The following is an 18786-nucleotide window of genomic DNA, read 5'->3' as shown; positions in this document are numbered from 1 at the left end:
ACACAACACGAGCAATTGTCTTTTTACTGTTTATTATTAAAATAGGTTTCTGGTAGTTTTGCATAATGTGTGTATTAAGCTGACAGAGTGTGTGTGTCAGGTGGAAGGGGTGCTGGTGGGGAGTCCTCCTGTTGGTTTGTGGGATTAGGGCAGGGGGGGTTACGAGGTTAGGGGGCTTACAGAGGGTTTTCTTATGAATTTTTTAACCTTTATTTAACTAGGCAAGTCAGTTAAGAACAAATGCTTATTTACAATGACGGCCTACCCCGGCCAAGCCCTAACCCGGACGACGCTGGGCCAATTGTGCGCCGCCCAATGGGACTCCAAATCACGGCCGGTTGTGATACATCCTGGAATCGAACCAGTTTTGTAGTGACGCCACTAGCACTGAGATGCAGTGCCTTAGACCGCTGCGCACCTCTGTAGTCAGTTGGTTAGTTATTGAAGCGGACCCGTCGCATGGAGCCCACAGTGCTGCTCTGGGAGCCCCAGTCAGAGGTGTTGTTGTAGTCACGTTTCTCCAAGACATAGTGGGGACCTCTGTAGTTAGGCTCCTGGTACACCACCCAGCTGAAGAGACAGGCAGGCAGACAGGCAGGGAGGCAGGCAGACAGGAAGACAGACAGGCAGGCAGGGAGGCAGACAGGCAGACAGGCAGGAAGGAAGGGACAGAAAAAGAAACGGTGTGATTAGAGACATATTACATTGGTTCCTTCAACTAGAGCTTGTAGGTTACAACTTTGGGATTATCCCATTGATTCTACTGGGCCAGGCCAACTGGATTATCCCATTGATTCTACTGGGCCAGGCCAACTGGATTATCCCATTGATTCTACTGGGCCAGGCCAACTGGATTATCCCATTGATTCTACTGGGCCAGGCCAACTGGATTATCCCATTGATTCTACTGGGCCAGGCCAACTGGATTATCCCATTGATTCTACTGGGCCAGGCCAACTGGATTATCCCATTGATTCTACTGGGCCCGGTCAACTGGATTATCCCATTGATTCTACTGGGCCAGGTCAACTGGATTATCCCATTGATTCTACTGGGCCAGGCCAACTGGATTATCCCATTGATTCTACTGGGCCAGGCCAACTGGATTATCCCATTGATTCTACTGGGCCAGGCCAACTGGATTATCCCATTGATTCTACTGGGCCAGGCCAACTGGATTATCCCATTGATTCTACTGGGCCCGGTCAACTGGATTATCCCATTGATTCTACTGGGCCAGGTCAACTGGATTATCCCATTGATTCTACTGGGCCAGGCCAACTGGATTATCCCATTGATTCTACTGGGCCAGGCCAACTGGATTATCCCATTGATTCTACTGGGCCAGGTCAACTGGATTATCCCATTGATTCTACTGGGCCAGGTCAACTGGATTATCCCATTGATTCTACTGGGCCAGGCCAACTGGATTATCCCATTGATTCTACTGGGCCAGGTCAACTGGATTATCCCATTGATTCTACTAGGCCAGGTCAACTGGATTATCCCATTGATTCTACTGGGCCAGGCCAACTGGATTATCCCATTGATTCTACTGGGCCAGGTCAACTGGATTATCCCATAGGAATGCATATTTGTGGCCTGCTGGAGGTCATTTTGCAGGGCTCTGGCAGTGCTCCTCCTTGCACAAAGGCGGAGGTAGCGGTCCTGCTGCTGGGTTGTTGCCCTCCTACGGCCTCCTCCACGTCTCCTGATGTACTGGACTGTCTCCTGGTAGCGCTTCCATGCTCTGAACACTACGCTGACAGACACAGCAAACCTTCTTGCCACAGCTAGCATTGATGTGCCATCCTGGATGAGCTGCACTACCTGAGCCACTTGTGTGGGTTGTAGACTCCGTCTCATGCTACCACTAGAGTGAGAGCACCGCCAGCATTCAAAAGTGACCAAAACACCAAGCCAGGAAGCATAGGAACTGAGAAGTGGTCTGTGATCACCACCTGCAGAACCACTCCTTTATTGGGGGTGTCTTGCTAATTGCCTATAATTTCCACCTTTTGTCTATTCCATTTGCCCAACAGCATGTGAAATTTATTGTCAATCAGTGTTGCTTCCTAAGTGGACAGTTTGATTTCACAGAAGTGTGATTGACTTGGAGTTACATTGTGTTGTTTAAGTGTTGCCTTTATTTTTTTGAGCAGTGTATTTAGAAACATCACATAGAGCCTAGGAAATACGTTTAGTGGTTTAAAGAGCTGTAATCATTCTGTTTGGAGGTTTAAAGAGCTGTAATCACTCTGTTTAGAGGTTTAAAGAGCTGTAATCAGAGGTTTAAAGAGCTGTAATCATTCTGTTTGGAGGTTTAAAGAGCTGTAAGCATTCTGTTTAGAGGTTTAAAGAGCTGTAATCATTCTGTTTGGAGGTTTAAAGAGCTGTAATCATTCTGTTTGGAATTTTGGATATAAGCTAGGATGTTTTTCAAAGAAGCAAAACTTTTTATGAGTGGATAATGTGTATGGATATTAGGACCTGGGAGGTATCAGTGAAACAAAAGGCAAGGGCCTTCACTACAGACCTGAGGTGCATTCAACAAGGGAAATAGTTTGCGAATGTTAGCTAACGTTAGCTAAAACATCCCATTTGTTTTGTATCAGTATCGAACGTTAGCTAACCCTGACGAACAGTCAGACAAGGTAGCGTGCGGCGAACACGTCTGTTTGGCGTCTAAACTGACCCTACAAATAGTTCTGTGGTCATGTGAGGTTTCTACACGTGGAGGAAGAACAGAAAAGTCAGACGCGGTTTAAATATTGCCGCTAAAAAATATATATTTACAGTTTCACCATAACATTCTGGAATGTTCATTCCAATGTTTCAACTGAAAATGTTACTAGGTGAAACAAAGAGAACCCTTGCTGACCTCTCCTCGGGGTCAACCCCCTATGTAGAGGACGTGTCCCACCGCTCCTCCCACCAGGGCAAATGCAGCACTACTCAACCCCCTATGTAGAGGACGTGTCCCACCGCTCCTCCCACCAGGGAAAATGCAGCACTACTCAACCCCCTATGTAGAGGACGTGTCCCAACGCTCCTCCCACCAGGGCAAATGCAGCACTACTCAAGTACAATATTTGGTTGTGTCCTAAATAGCATTTACAGGTCCTGGTCAAAAGTAGTACACTAAATAGGGAATAGGGTGCCATTTGCCTCTAACCTGGGTATCTGGACCTGGTAGGTCTAGGAGGATAGAGGCAGCCCTGTTGAGGCTGTATATTATAGAGGACTACTTACGCTCCTCCCAGGACACGGATAGAGGCAGCCCTGTTGAGACTGTAGCGAGTCATCATGTTGGGTATGTCATCCTGTAGTTCTGTCCTCTTACCAGAGAACCCAGCCCTCTCAAACAGATGGGCTCGGGCAGGAGACGAGTCCTGGGAGAGATGATAGAGGGTTAGTGTGTGTGTGTGTGTGTTTGTCCCAGTCTGTGTGGGTCGTCTTCAGGGGATAATTGTACCAGGTTGGCCAATAACAGAAACTAGCAGCTAGGCATTTTAGTTTGAGAGTATTTCCCCTGTGTGTGTGTGTGTGTGTGTGTGTGTGTGTGTGTGTGTGTGTGTGTGTCTGCGTGTGTGTGTGTCTGCGTGTGCTCGTATGCCTCTCTGTGGGTCCTCTCCGTCTCACCTGTTTGACTGAGCGCACCGAGGAGACATGGTCCACCTGGGCACACCACTTGTCGTAGCAGTTGTACTCTCCCTTCTCTGCCATGTCCCACAGGTACTGACGCCCTCTGAAGTTCTCCTGCTCGTAGCCCACCCATCTGAACCACACACACACACAGACACAACCTCTGAACAGTGGAACAGTGACTGCAGAGAACAACAGTGTGGTGGAGGGGAAAGCTGGGGACACGATACATCTATATGTCTTGGGATAAACACATTAGGAATGTAATTGTGAAAGAACAGGATTGGCCAGTTCTGAATTACTGCAATGATACTGAAAATCATTTCCTGCTCGGAGAAGAATAAACTATATTCTATTTGATTATATTCTCTTTTGTTCTGAACGATATTGGTATTTTTGAAGTGAACATGTATTTCTGTTAAGGTGATATAATCCAGAGTTTTCTATACAGAACGCGTGTCATTTTGCAGTGACATATTAATGTCACTAGGTGGCTCCACTCCACTTATGATCCATCTCCACAGAGCCCCAACGCTCCATCTCCACAGAGCCCTAACCCTAACCCACTTACCCTCCATCTCCACAGAGCCCCAACGCTCCATCTCCACAGAGCCCTAACCCACTTACCCTCCATCTCCACAGAGCCCTTACGCTCCATCTCCACAGAGCCCTAACCCTAACCCACTTACCCTCCATCTCCACAGAGCCCTAACCCTAACCCACTTACCCTCCATCTCCACAGAGCCCTAACCCACTTACCCTCCATCTCCACAGAGCCCTAACCCACTTACCCTCCATCTCCACAGAGCCCTAACCCTAACCCACTTACCCTCCATCTCCACAGAGCCCCAACGCTCCATCTCCACAGAGCCCTAACCCTAACCCACTTACCCTCCATCTCCACAGAGCCCTAACCCTAACCCACTTACCCTCCATCTCCACAGAGCCCTAACCCTAACCCACTTACCCTCCATCTCCACAGAGCCCTAACCCTAACCCACTTACCCTCCATCTCCACAGAGCCCTAACCCACTTACCCTCCATCTCCACAGAGCCCTAACCCTAACCCACTTACCCTCCATCTCCACAGAGCCCTAACCCTAACCCACTTACCCTCCATCTCCACAGAGCCCCAACGCTCCATCTCCACAGAGCCCTAACCCACTTACGCTCCATCTCCACAGAGCCCCAACGCTCCATCTCCACAGAGCCCTAACCCACTTACCCTCCATCTCCACAGAGCCCTAACCCACTTACCCTCCATCTCCACAGAGCCCTTACCCTCCATCTCCACAGAGCCCTAACCCACTTACCCTCCATCTCCACAGAGCCCTTACGCTCCATCTCTACAGAGCCCTAACCCACTTACCCTCCATCTCCACAGAGCCCTTACGCTCCATCTCCACAGAGCCCTTACCCTCCATCTCCACAGAGCCCTAACCCACTAACCCTCCATCTCCACAGAGCCCTAACCCTAACCCACTTACCCTCCATCTCCACAGAGCCCTAACGCTCCATCTCCACAGAGCCCTAACCCTAACCCACTTACCCTCCATCTCCACAGAGCCCCAACGCTCCATCTCCACAGAGCCCTAACCCACTAACCCTCCATCTCCACAGAGCCCAAACCCTCAATCTCAACAGAGCCCTAACCCACTTACCCTCCATCTCCACAGAGCCCTAACCCTAACCCACTTACCCTCCATCTCCACAGAGCCCTAACCCTAACCCACTTACCCTCCATCTCCACAGAGCCCTAACGCTCCATCTCCACAGAGCCCTAACCCTAACCCACTTACCCTCCATCTCCACAGAGCCCTAACCCTAACCCACTTACCCTCCATCTCCACAGAGCCCTTACGCTCCATCTCCACAGAGCCCTTACCCTCCATCTCCACAGAGCCCTAACCCACTTACCCTCCATCTCCACAGAGCCCTAACCCTAACCCACTTACCCTCCATCTCCACAGAGCCCTAACCCACTTACCCTCCATCTCCACAGAGCCCTAACCCACTTACCCTCCATCTCCACAGAGCCCTAACCCTAACCCACTTACCCTCCATCTCCACAGAGCCCTAACCCACTTACCCTCCATCTCCACAGAGCCCTAACCCACTTACCCTCCATCTCCACAGAGCCCTAACCCACTTACCCTCCATCTCCACAGAGCCCTAACCCACTTACCCTCCATCTCCACAGAGCCCTAACCCACTTACCCTCCATCTCCACAGAGCCCTAACCCACTTACCCTCCATCTCCACAGAGCCCTAACCCACTTACCCTCCATCTCCACAGAGCCCTAACCCACTTACCCTCCATCTCCACAGAGCCCTAACCCACTTACCCTCCATCTCCACAGAGCCCTAGCCCTAACCCACTTACCCTCCATCTCCACAGAGCCCTAACCCACTTACCCTCCATCTCCACAGAGCCCTAACCCACTTACCCTCCATCTCCACAGAGCCCTAACCCACTTACCCTCCATCTCCACAGAGCCCTAACCCTAACCCACTTACCCTCCATCTCCACAGAGCCCTAACCCTCCATCTCCACAGAGCCCTTACGCTCCATCTCCACAGAGCCCTAACTCTAACCCACTTACGCTCCATTCTCCACCTGCACAGAGTTGCATCTCTCTGGGAAGTTCTTGTCGCTTATTTTCTGGCAGTCGGCACTCAGGTCCAGACGTCTGCCGGCAAAATTACGCTGTTCGAAAAGGGTCACCTGACAACACAAAAACAACACAAAATAGCATCATCATCAACAACGACCACTAAGTAAATATTAACAGCTCTCTCTAACTTATTGACGTGGTACATGGTACATCTCTATGAAATAACTAACTTATTGATGTGGTACATCTCTATGAAATAACTAACTTACTGACATGGTACATCTCTATGAAATAACTAACTTATTGACGTGGTACATCTCTATGAAATAACTAATTTATTGACGTGGTACATCTCTATGAAATAACTAACTTATTGACGTGGTACATGGTACATCTCTATGAAATAACTAACTTATTGACATGGTACATCTCTATGAAATAACTAACTTATTGACATGGTACATCTCTATGAAATAACTAACTTATTGACATGGTACATCTCTATGAAATAACTAACTTATTGACATGGTACATCTCTATGAAATAACTAACTTACTGACGTGGTACATCTCTATGAAATAACTAACTTATTGATGTGGTACATGGTACATCTCTATGAAATAACTAACTTATTGACGTGGTACATCTCTATGAAATAACTAACTTATTGACATGGTACATCTCTATGAAATAACTAACTTATTGATGTGGTACATCTCTATGAAATAACTAACTTACTGACGTGGTACATCTCTATGAAATAACTAACTTATTGACATGGTACATGGTACATATCTATGAAATAATTAACTTATTGACATGGTACATGGTACATCTCTATGAAATAACTAACTTACTGACGTGGTACATGGTACATCTCTATGAAATAACTAACTTATTGATGTGGTACATCTCTATGAAATAACTAACTTACTGACATGGTACATCTCTATGAAATAACTAACTTATTGACATGGTACATCTCTATGAAATAACTAACTTATTGACGTGGTACATCTCTATGAAATAACTAATTTATTGACGTGGTACATGGTACATCTCTATGAAATAACTAACTTACTGACGTGGTACATGGTACATCTCTATGAAATAACTAACTTATTGATGTGGTACATCTCTATGAAATAACTAACTTACTGACGTGGTACATCTCTATGAAATAACTAACTTATTGACGTGGTACATGGTACATCTCTATGAAATAACTAACTTACTGACGTGGTACATCTCTATGAAATAACTAACTTATTGACATGGTACATCTCTATGAAATAACTAACTTATTGACGTGGTACATGGTACATCTCTATGAAATAACTAACTTACTGACATGGTACATCTCTATGAAATAACTAACTTATTGACGTGGTACATGGGCTTTCTCTATGAAATATCTAAATTATTGACGTGGTACATGGTACATCTCTATGAAATAACTAACTTATTGACATGGTACATGGTACATCTCTATGAAATAACTAACTTATTGACGTGGTACATGGGCTTTCTCTATGAAATATCTAACTTATTGACGTGGTACATGGTACATCTCTATGAAATAACTAACTTATTGACATGGTACATGGTACATCTCTATGAAATAACTAACTTATTGACGTGGTACATCTCTATGAAATAACTAACTTATTGACGTGGTACATGGTACATCTCTATGAAATAACTAACTTACTGACGTGGTACATGGTACATCTCTATGAAATAACTAACTTATTGACGTGGTACATGGTACATCTATATGAAATAACTAACTTATTGACATGGTACATCTCTATGAAATAACTAACTTATTGATGTGGTACATGGTACATCTCTATGAAATAACTAACTTATTGACATGGTACATCTCTATGAAATAACTAACTTATTGACATGGTACATCTCTATGAAATAACTAACTTATTGATTTGGTACATGGTACATCTCTATGAAATAACTAACTTATTGACGTGGTACATGGTACATCTCTATGAAATAACTAACTTACTGACGTGGTACATCTCTATGAAATAACTAACTTATTGACATGGTACATCTCTATGAAATAACTAACTTATTGACGTGGTACATGGTACATCTCTATGAAATAACTAACTTACTGACGTGGTACATCTCTATGAAATAACTAACTTATTGACATGGTACATCTCTATGAAATAACTAACTTATTGACATGGTACATGGTACATCTCTATGAAATAACTAACTTATTGACATGGTACATCTCTATGAAATAACTAACTTACTGACGTGGTACATGGTACATCTCTATGAAATATCTAACTTATTGAAATATGTAAACGGTTTTGCTCTGATTTAAAAAGTCAGCTACGTTATCTTGTGTGTCGGACGAGGGCATCACGTGTTTGTACCTACCCTCCCACTGGACCCGTAGAAGGCACGTTGGAGCACAGACCCCAGCTTGCTGCGGAGATAGGATGGAGGGATCTCTAATTAAACACATGAACTTCAGACATGACCTTTGTCCACAGCACCTTTGCCAGCTATCTCACTCAGATGTACACAGCTGACAGGAGCTACTAGAAGGGTCACAGACCCTGGACACATTCATATGCTAAACATAGATCACACACACACGCTGCATTATTGTAAACACACACGCATACACACACACGTACGTACGTACGCACGCACGCACGCACGCACGCACGCACGCACACACACACACACACATCAATAATCTTGCTGCCAAATTCAGATAAGGGACAGCATGTAACTGTGACAATACATTTATTTCATATCTATAGAGCCTGTGGTTATACTTTAAAGACGGAATGGTTATCTGTGAACTTTGTACTTTTTGTTCAGTAATAATGTCTAATGTAATTTACTGCGAGTACCAAATGGCACCCTATTCCCTATGTAGCGCACTACTTTTGACCAGACCTATATGGGCTGTATGGGGCACTACATAGGGAATAGGGTGCCATTAAAATCAGGCCATTATGACAAACTACAATTGTGTTTCAATCCTTTCCCTATAAACAGGAATCAGGCTAGCCATCACAGGCTAGCCATCACAGGCTAGCCATCATTCAAAATGAGATGATTTAACAGGAATCCGGCTAGCCATCATTCAAAATGAGATGATTTAACAGGAATCCGGCTAGCCATCATTCAAAATGAGATGATTTAACAGGAATCCGGCTAGCCATCATTCAAAATGAGATGATTTAACAGGAATCAGGCTAGCCATCATTCAAAATGAGATGATTTAACAGGAATCAGGCTAGCCATCATTCAAATTTATATGATTTGGGTGACTTTTGGTGTCATGTGCATAGAGATAAGGGTTGGAGTCCATTTAATTTCAATTCCAGTCAGTTCAGAAAGTAAACCTAATTCCAATTCCAATTTTCATGAATTGTCTGGAATTTAAATGGAATTGACCCCAACTCTGATAGTGATCCTATAATCCTACAGGATTCTCTGTATCTATTTGTATGGTCACGTGTAACAGAGTCAGAGAGAAGGTGTGCAACACAAACTAGAGGACAGAGAGGAACTATGGCTGTGTTTACACAGGCAGCACAATTCTGATCTTTAGCCCGATTATTGGTCAAAGAGCTGATCTGATTAGTCAAAAGATCAGTTACAGACATACAGACATACGGACGGACACACAGACGGGCCTGTTGGGTGGGTGGGGGGGGGGGTGGGGTGCAGAGGGGGGGTCAGGGAATCACAGAATCACTGCTGTAGAATACCCCCCCCTCTCACCACCACTCTTCCCCTATCTAACACCTCACCTAAACGGGACGGGCAGCACACCTGGCCCTGATCACAGCACTCTGAACATACCTGGTTTGTTGGACTAGTCCGTAGACTTTAGTGAAGATGTTCATGTCAGCTCCAAGAGGCCAGGAGAAAGACCTTTAAATACAGCGCTGTCCAGGTCACAGCTGACAGGAGCTACTAGAAGGGTCACAGACCCTGGACACATTCATATGCTAAACACAGCTCACAGGTCACACACACATGCTGCATTATTGTAAACACACACACACACACACACACACACACACACATGCACACACACACACGCACGCACACCACTCACCCTCTTTGACGCTGCGTATGTACTAACAGAACAGGGAGTGCAGTGCCAACAGTTTTACCTCCTAACAATTCAGCGTTTTTCGAACAATATGCCTCCCCTCCATGATAATAACTGTATTCAGTCTGGATGGCTGGGTGCAGGACAGGCTGTAAAGCACTGCAGAGCTGAATGGAACAGTGTATCTGGCTGCTACTATGCAGAATGGAGGCTTCTGTCATGGACGTCTATGGTTATTCAGATCAACGCTTCCTGACTGGGTAAATAACTCAAACCCCCCCCATCATATACATAGAAATACATTACATCAGAGTCACGTCTCCTTCTGTTGACGCCGTTGGCATACAAGAGGATATCTGTTATGATTCTGACCTCTCAACTGGCTAGGATGTGATAGGCTACTGTAGAACATGACATTCCTCTCTCTACTGGCTAGGATGTGATAGGCTACTGTAGAACAGGACATTCCTCTCAACCTGCTAGGATGTGATAGGCTACTGTAGAACAGGACATTCCTCTCAACTGACGAGGATGTGATAGGCTACTGTAGAACAGGACATTCCTCTCAACCTGCTAGGATGTGATAGGCTACTGTAGAACAGGACATTCCTTTCTCAACTTGCTAGGATGTGATAGGCTACTGTAGAACAAGACATTACTCTCTCAACTTGCTAGGATGTGATAGGCTACTGTAGAACAGGACATTCCTCTCAACTGGCTAGGATGTGATAGGCTACTGTAGAACAGGACATTCCTCTCAACTGGCTAGGATGTGATAGGCTACTGTAGAACAGGACATTCCTCTCAACCTGCTAGGATGTGATAGGCTACTGTAGAACAGGACATTCCTCTCTCAACTTGCTAGGATGTGATAGGCTACTGTAGAACAGGACATTCCTCTCTCAACTGGCTAGGATGTGATAGGCTACTGTAGAACAGGACATTCCTCTCAACCTGCTAGGATGTGATAGGCTACTGTAGAACAGGACAATCCTCTCAACTGGCTAGGATGTGATAGGCTACTGTAGAACAGGACATTCCTCTCTCAACTGGCTAGGATGTGATAGGCTACTGTAGAACAGGACATTCCTCTCTCAACTGGCTAGGATGTGATAGGCTACTGTAGAACATGACATTCCTCTCTCTACTGGCTAGGATGTGATAGGCTACTGTAGAACAGGACATTCCTCTCTCAACTTGCTAGGATGTGATAGGCTACTGTAGAACAAGACATTCCTCTCTCAACTTGCTAGGATGTGATAGGCTACTGTAGAACAGGACATTCCTCTCAACTGGCTAGGATGTGATAGGCTACTGTAGAACAGGACATTCCTCTCAACTGGCTAGGATGTGATAGGCTACTGTAGAACAGGACATTCCTCTCAACTGGCTAGGATGTGATAGGCTACTGTAGAACAGGACATTCCTCTCAACCTGCTAGGATGTGATAGGCTACTGTAGAACAGGACATTCCTCTCAACCTGCTAGGATGTGATAGGCTACTGTAGAACAGGACATTCCTCTCAACCTGCAAGGATGTGATAGGCTACTGTAGAACAGAACATTCCTCTCTCAACTGGCTAGGATGTGATAGGCTACTGTAGAACAGGACATTCCTCTCTCAACTGGCTAGGATGTGATAGGCTACTGTAGAACAGGACATTCCTCTCAACTGGCTAGGATGTGATAGGCTACTGTAGAACAGGACATTCCTCTCAACCTGCTAGGATGTGATAGGCTACTGTAGAACAGGACATTCCTCTCAACCTGCTAGGATGTGATAGGCTACTGTAGAACAGGACATTCCTCTCAACTGGCTAGGATGTGATAGGCTACTGTAGAACAGGACATTCCTCTCTCAACTGGCTAGGATGTGATAGGCTACTGTAGAACAGGACATTCCTCTCAACCTGCTAGGATGTGATAGGCTACTGTAGAACAGGACATTCCTCTCAACCTGCTAGGATGTGATAGGCTACTGTAGAACAGGACATTCCTCTCTCAACTGGCTAGGATGTGATAGGCTACTGTAGAACAGGACATTCCTCTCAACTGGCTAGGATGTGATAGGCTACTGTAGAACAGGACATTCCTCTCAACTGGCTAGGATATGATAGGCTACTGTAGAACAGGACATTCCTCTCAACCTGCTAGGATGTGATGGGCTACTGTAGGACAGGACATTCCTCTCAACCTGCTAGGATGTGATAGGCTACTGTAGAACAGGACATTCCTCTCTCAACCTGCTAGGATGTGATAGGCTACTGTAGAACAGGACATTCCCCTCAACCTGCTAGAATGTGATAGGCTACTGTAGAACAGGACATTCCTCTCAACCTGCTAGGATGTGATAGGCTACTGTAGAACAGGACATTCCTCTCAACCTGCTAGGATGTGATAGGCTACTGTAGAACAGGACATTCCTCTCAACTGACTAGGATGTGATAGGCTACTGTAGAACAGGACATTCCTCTCAACCTGCTAGGATGTGATAGGCTACTGTAGAACAGGACATTCCTCTCAACCTGCTAGGATGTGATAGGCTACTGTAGAACAGGACATTCCTCTCTCAACTGGCTAGGATGTGATAGGCTACTGTAGAACAGGACATTCCTCTCAACTGGCTAGGATGTGATAGGCTACTGTAGAACAGGACATTCCTCTCAACTGGCTAGGATGTGATAGGCTACTGTAGAACAGGACATTCCTCTCAACCTGCAAGGATGTGATAGGCTACTGTAGAACAGAACATTCCTCTCTCAACTGGCTAGGATGTGATAGGCTACTGTAGAACAGGACATTCCTCTCTCAACCTGTTAGGATGTGATAGGCTACTGTAGAACAGGACATTCCCCTCAACCTGCTAGAATGTGATAGGCTACTGTAGAACAGGACATTCCTCTCAACCTGCTAGGATGTGATAGGCTACTGTAGAACAGGACATTCCTCTCAACCTGCTAGGATGTGATAGGCTACTGTAGAACAGGACATTCCTCTCAACTGACTAGGATGTGATAGGCTACTGTAGAATAAGACATTCCTCTCTCAACCTGCTAGGATGTGATAGGCTACTGTAGAACAGGACATTCCTCTCAACTGACTAGGATGTGATAGGCTACTGTAGAACAGGACATTCCTCTCAACCTGCTAGGATGTGATAGGCTACTGTAGAACAGGACATTCCTCTCAACCTGCTAGGATGTGATAGGCTACTGTAGAACAGGACATTCCTCTCAACCTGCTAGGATGTGATAGGCTACTGTAGAACAGGACATTCCTCTCTCAACTGGCTAGGATGTGATAGGCTACTGTAGAACAGGACATTCCTCTCTCAACTCGCTAGGATGTGATAGGCTACTGTATAACAGGACATTCCTCTCAACTGACTAGGATGTGATAGGCTACTGTAGAACAGGACATTCCTCTCAACTGGCTAGGATGTGATAGGCTACTGTAGAACAGGACATTCCTCTCAACCTGCTAGGATGTGATAGGCTACTGTAGAACAGGACATTCCCCTCAACCTGCTAGGATGTGATAGGCTACTGTAGAACAGGACATTCCTCTCTCAACTGGCTAGGATGTGATAGGCTACTGTAGAACAGGACATTCCTCTCTCAACTGACTAGGATGTGATAGGCTACTGTAGAACAGGACATTCCTCTCAACCTGCTAGGATGTGATAGGCTACTGTAGAACAGGACATTCCTCTCTCAACTGGCTAGGATGTGATAGGCTACTGTAGAACAGGACATTCCCCTCAACCTGCTAGGATGTGATAGGCTACTGTAGAACAGGACATTCCCCTCAACCTGCTAGGATGTGATAGGCTACTGTAGAACAGGACATTCCTCTCAACCTGCTAGGATGTGAGTGGCTACTGTAGAACAGGACATTCCTCTCTCAACTGGCTAGGATGTGATAGGCTACTGTAGAACAGGACATTCCTCTCAACTGGCTAGGATGTGATAGGCTACTGTAGAACAGGACATTCCTCTCAACTGACTAGGATGTGATAGGCTACTGTAGAACAGGACATTCCTCTCAACCTGCTAGGATGTGATAGGCTACTGTAGAACAGGACATTCCTCTCTCAACTGGCTAGGATGTGATAGGCTACTGTAGAACAGGACATTCCTCTCAACCTGCTAGGATGTGATAGGCTACTGTAGAACAGGACATTCCTCTCTCAACCTGCTAGGATGTGATAGGCTACTGTAGAACAGGACACTCCTCTCAACCTGCTAGGATGTGATAGGCTACTGTAGAACAGGACATTCCTCTCTCAACTGGCTAGGATGTGATAGGCTACTGTAGAATAAGACATTCCTCTCTCAACCTGCTAGGATGTGATAGGCTACTGTAGAACAGGACATTCCTCTCAACTGACTAGGATGTGATAGGCTACTGTAGAACAGGACATTCCTCTCAACCTGCTAGGATGTGATAGGCTACTGTAGAACAGGACATTCCTCTCAACCTGCTAGGATGTGATAGGCTACTGTAGAACAGGACATTCCTCTCAACCTGCTAGGATGTGATAGGCTACTGTAGAACAGGACATTCCTCTCAACCTGCTAGGATGTGATAGGCTACTGTAGAACAGGACATTCCTCTCAAATGGCTAGGATGTGATAGGCTACTGTAGAACAGGACATTCCTCTCAACCTGCTAGGATGTGATAGGCTACTGTAGAACAGGACATTCCCCTCAACCTGCTAGGATGTGATAGGCTACTGTAGAACAGGACATTCCTCTCTCAACTGGCTAGGATGTGATAGGCTACTGTAGAACAGGACATTCCTCTCTCAACTGACTAGGATGTGATAGGCTACTGTAGAACAGGACATTCCTCTCAACCTGCTAGGATGTGATAGGCTACTGTAGAACAGGACATTCCTCTCTCAACTGGCTAGGATGTGATAGGCTACTGTAGAACAGGACATTCCTCTCTCAACTGGCTAGGATGTGATAGGCTACTGTAGAACAGGACATTCCTCTCAACTGGCTAGGATGTGATAGGCTACTGTAGAACAGGACATTCCTCTCAACTGACTAGGATGTGATAGGCTACTGTAGAACAGGACATTCCTCTCAACCTGCTAGGATGTGATAGGCTACTGTAGAACAGGACATTCCTCTCTCAACTGGCTAGGATGTGATAGGCTACTGTAGAACAGGACATTCCTCTCAACCTGCTAGGATGTGATAGGCTACTGTAGAACAGGACATTCCTCTCAACCTGCTAGGATGTGATAGGCTACTGTAGAACAGGACATTCCTCTCTCAACCTGCTAGGATGTGATAGGCTACTGTAGAACAGGACATTCCTCTCAACCTGCTAGGATGTGATAGGCTACTGTAGAACAGGACATTCCTCTCTCAACTGGCTAGGATGTGATAGGCTACTGTAGAACAGGACATTCCTCTCTCAACTGGCTAGGATGTGATAGGCTACTGTAGAACAGGACATTCCTCTCAACTGGCTAGGATGTGATAGGCTACTGTAGAACAGGACATTCCTCTCAACTGACTAGGATGTGATAGGCTACTGTAGAACAGGACATTCCTCTCAACCTGCTAGGATGTGATAGGCTACTGTAGAACAGGACATTCCTCTCTCAACTGGCTAGGATGTGATAGGCTACTGTAGAACAGGACATTCCTCTCAACCTGCTAGGATGTGATAGGCTACTGTAGAACAGGACATTCCTCTCTCAACCTGCTAGGATGTGATAGGCTACTGTAGAACAGGACATTCCTCTCAACCTGCTAGGATGTGATAGGCTACTGTAGAACAGGACATTCCTCTCTCAACTGGCTAGGATGTGATAGGCTACTGTAGAACAGGACATTCCTCTCAACTGGCTAGGATGTGATAGGCTACTGTAGAACAGGACATTCCTCTCTCAACTTGCAAGGATGTGATAGGCTACTGTAGAACAGAACATTCCTCTCTCAACTGGCTAGGATGTGATAGGCTACTGTAGAACAGGACATTCCTCTCTCAACTGGCTAGGATGTGATAGGCTACTGTAGAACAGGACATTCCCCTCAACCTGCTAGAATGTGATAGGCTACTGTAGAACAGGACATTCCTCTCAACCTGCTAGGATGTGATAGGCTACTGTAGAACAGGACATTCCCCTCAACCTGCTAGAATGTGATAGGCTACTGTAGAACAGGACATTCCTCTCAACCTGCTAGGATGTGATAGGCTACTGTAGAACAGGACATTCCTCTCAACCTGCTAGGATGTGATAGGCTACTGTAGAACAGGACATTCCTCTCAACTGACTAGGATGTGATAGGCTACTGTAGAATAAGACATTCCTCTCTCAACCTGCTAGGATGTGATAGGCTACTGTAGAACAGGACATTCCTCTCAACTGACTAGGATGTGATAGGCTACTGTAGAACAGGACATTCCTCTCAACCTGCTAGGATGTGATAGGCTACTGTAGAACAGGACATTCCTCTCAACCTGCTAGGATGTGATAGGCTACTGTAGAACAGGACATTCCTCTCAACCTGCTAGGATGTGATAGGCTACTGTAGAACAGGACATTCCTCTCAAATGGCTAGGATGTGATAGGCTACTGTAGAACAGGACATTCCTCTCAACCTGCTAGGATGTGATAGGCTACTGTAGAACAGGACATTCCCCTCAACCTGCTAGGATGTGATAGGCTACTGTAGAACAGGACATTCCTCTCTCAACTGGCTAGGATGTGATAGGCTACTGTAGAACAGGACATTCCTCTCTCAACTGACTAGGATGTGATAGGCTACTGTAGAACAGGACATTCCTCTCAACCTGCTAGGATGTGATAGGCTACTGTAGAACAGGACATTCCTCTCTCAACTGGCTAGGATGTGATAGGCTACTGTAGAACAGGACATTCCTCTCTCAACTGGCTAGGATGTGATAGGCTACTGTAGAACAGGACATTCCTCTCAACTGGCTAGGATGTGATAGGCTACTGTAGAACAGGACATTCCTCTCAACTGACTAGGATGTGATAGGCTACTGTAGAAGAGGACATTCCTCTCAACCTGCTAGGATGTGATAGGCTACTGTAGAACAGGACATTCCTCTCTCAACTGGCTAGGATGTGATAGGCTACTGTAGAACAGGACATTCCTCTCAACCTGCTAGGATGTGATAGGCTACTGTAGAACAGGACATTCCTCTCAACCTGCTAGGATGTGATAGGCTACTGTAGAACAGGACATTCCTCTCTCAACCTGCTAGGATGTGATAGGCTACTGTAGAACAGGACATTCCTCTCAACCTGCTAGGATGTGATAGGCTACTGTAGAACAGGACATTCCTCTCTCAACTGGCTAGGATGTGATAGGCTACTGTAGAACAGGACATTCCTCTCTCAACTGGCTAGGATGTGATAGGCTACTGTAGAACAGGACATTCCTCTCAACTGGCTAGGATGTGATAGGCTACTGTAGAACAGGACATTCCTCTCAACTGACTAGGATGTGATAGGCTACTGTAGAAGAGGACATTCCTCTCAACCTGCTAGGATGTGATAGGCTACTGTAGAACAGGACATTCCTCTCTCAACTGGCTAGGATGTGATAGGCTACTGTAGAACAGGACATTCCTCTCAACCTGCTAGGATGTGATAGGCTACTGTAGAACAGGACATTCCTCTCAACCTGCTAGGATGTGATAGGCTACTGTAGAACAGGACATTCCTCTCTCAACCTGCTAGGATGTGATAGGCTACTGTAGAACAGGACATTCCTCTCAACCTGCTAGGATGTGATAGGCTACTGTAGAACAGGACATTCCTCTCTCAACTGGCTAGGATGTGATAGGCTACTGTAGAACAGGACATTCCTCTCTCAACTGGCTAGGATGTGATAGGCTACTGTAGAACAGGACATTCCTCTCAACTGGCTAGGATGTGATAGGCTACTGTAGAACAGGACATTCCTCTCAACTGACTAGGATGTGATAGGCTACTGTAGAACAGGACATTCCTCTCAACCTGCTAGGATGTGATAGGCTACTGTAGAACAGGACATTCCTCTCTCAACTGGCTAGGATGTGATAGGCTACTGTAGAACAGGACATTCCTCTCAACCTGCTAGGATGTGATAGGCTACTGTAGAACAGGACATTCCTCTCTCAACCTGCTAGGATGTGATAGGCTACTGTAGAACAGGACATTCCTCTCAACCTGCTAGGATGTGATAGGCTACTGTAGAACAGGACATTCCTCTCTCAACTGGCTAGGATGTGATAGGCTACTGTAGAACAGGACATTCCTCTCAACTGGCTAGGATGTGATAGGCTACTGTAGAACAGGACATTCCTCTCTCAACTTGCAAGGATGTGATAGGCTACTGTAGAACAGAACATTCCTCTCTCAACTGGCTAGGATG

General features: G+C 45.8%; 2 protein-coding genes across 3 annotated transcripts in view; both read right to left on the bottom strand.

Moving 5' to 3' along the window:
- Positions 1-18786, bottom strand: part of LOC129816949 (receptor-type tyrosine-protein phosphatase-like N) — a 184874-nt gene that overhangs the window by 58847 nt on the left and 107241 nt on the right. The gene's annotated exons all lie outside the window — the stretch shown is intronic.
- On the bottom strand, positions 50-10184 carry LOC129816952 (gamma-crystallin N-B-like). Its single transcript, XM_055871938.1, has 6 exons — positions 10122-10184; positions 8676-8724; positions 6249-6370; positions 3643-3778; positions 3253-3392; positions 50-570 (listed from the first exon to the last, which is right to left on the bottom strand). Exons 1-6 carry the CDS (start codon positions 10163-10165, stop codon positions 435-437), a joined length of 627 nt encoding a protein of 208 aa, XP_055727913.1. The 5' UTR covers positions 10166-10184; the 3' UTR covers positions 50-434.

This window comes from Salvelinus fontinalis, chromosome 19 (genome assembly GCF_029448725.1).
Source record: "Salvelinus fontinalis isolate EN_2023a chromosome 19, ASM2944872v1, whole genome shotgun sequence".
In the NCBI taxonomy this organism is placed as follows: Eukaryota; Metazoa; Chordata; class Actinopteri; order Salmoniformes; family Salmonidae; genus Salvelinus; species Salvelinus fontinalis.
This window is presented reverse-complemented; position numbering and strand designations above follow the sequence as displayed.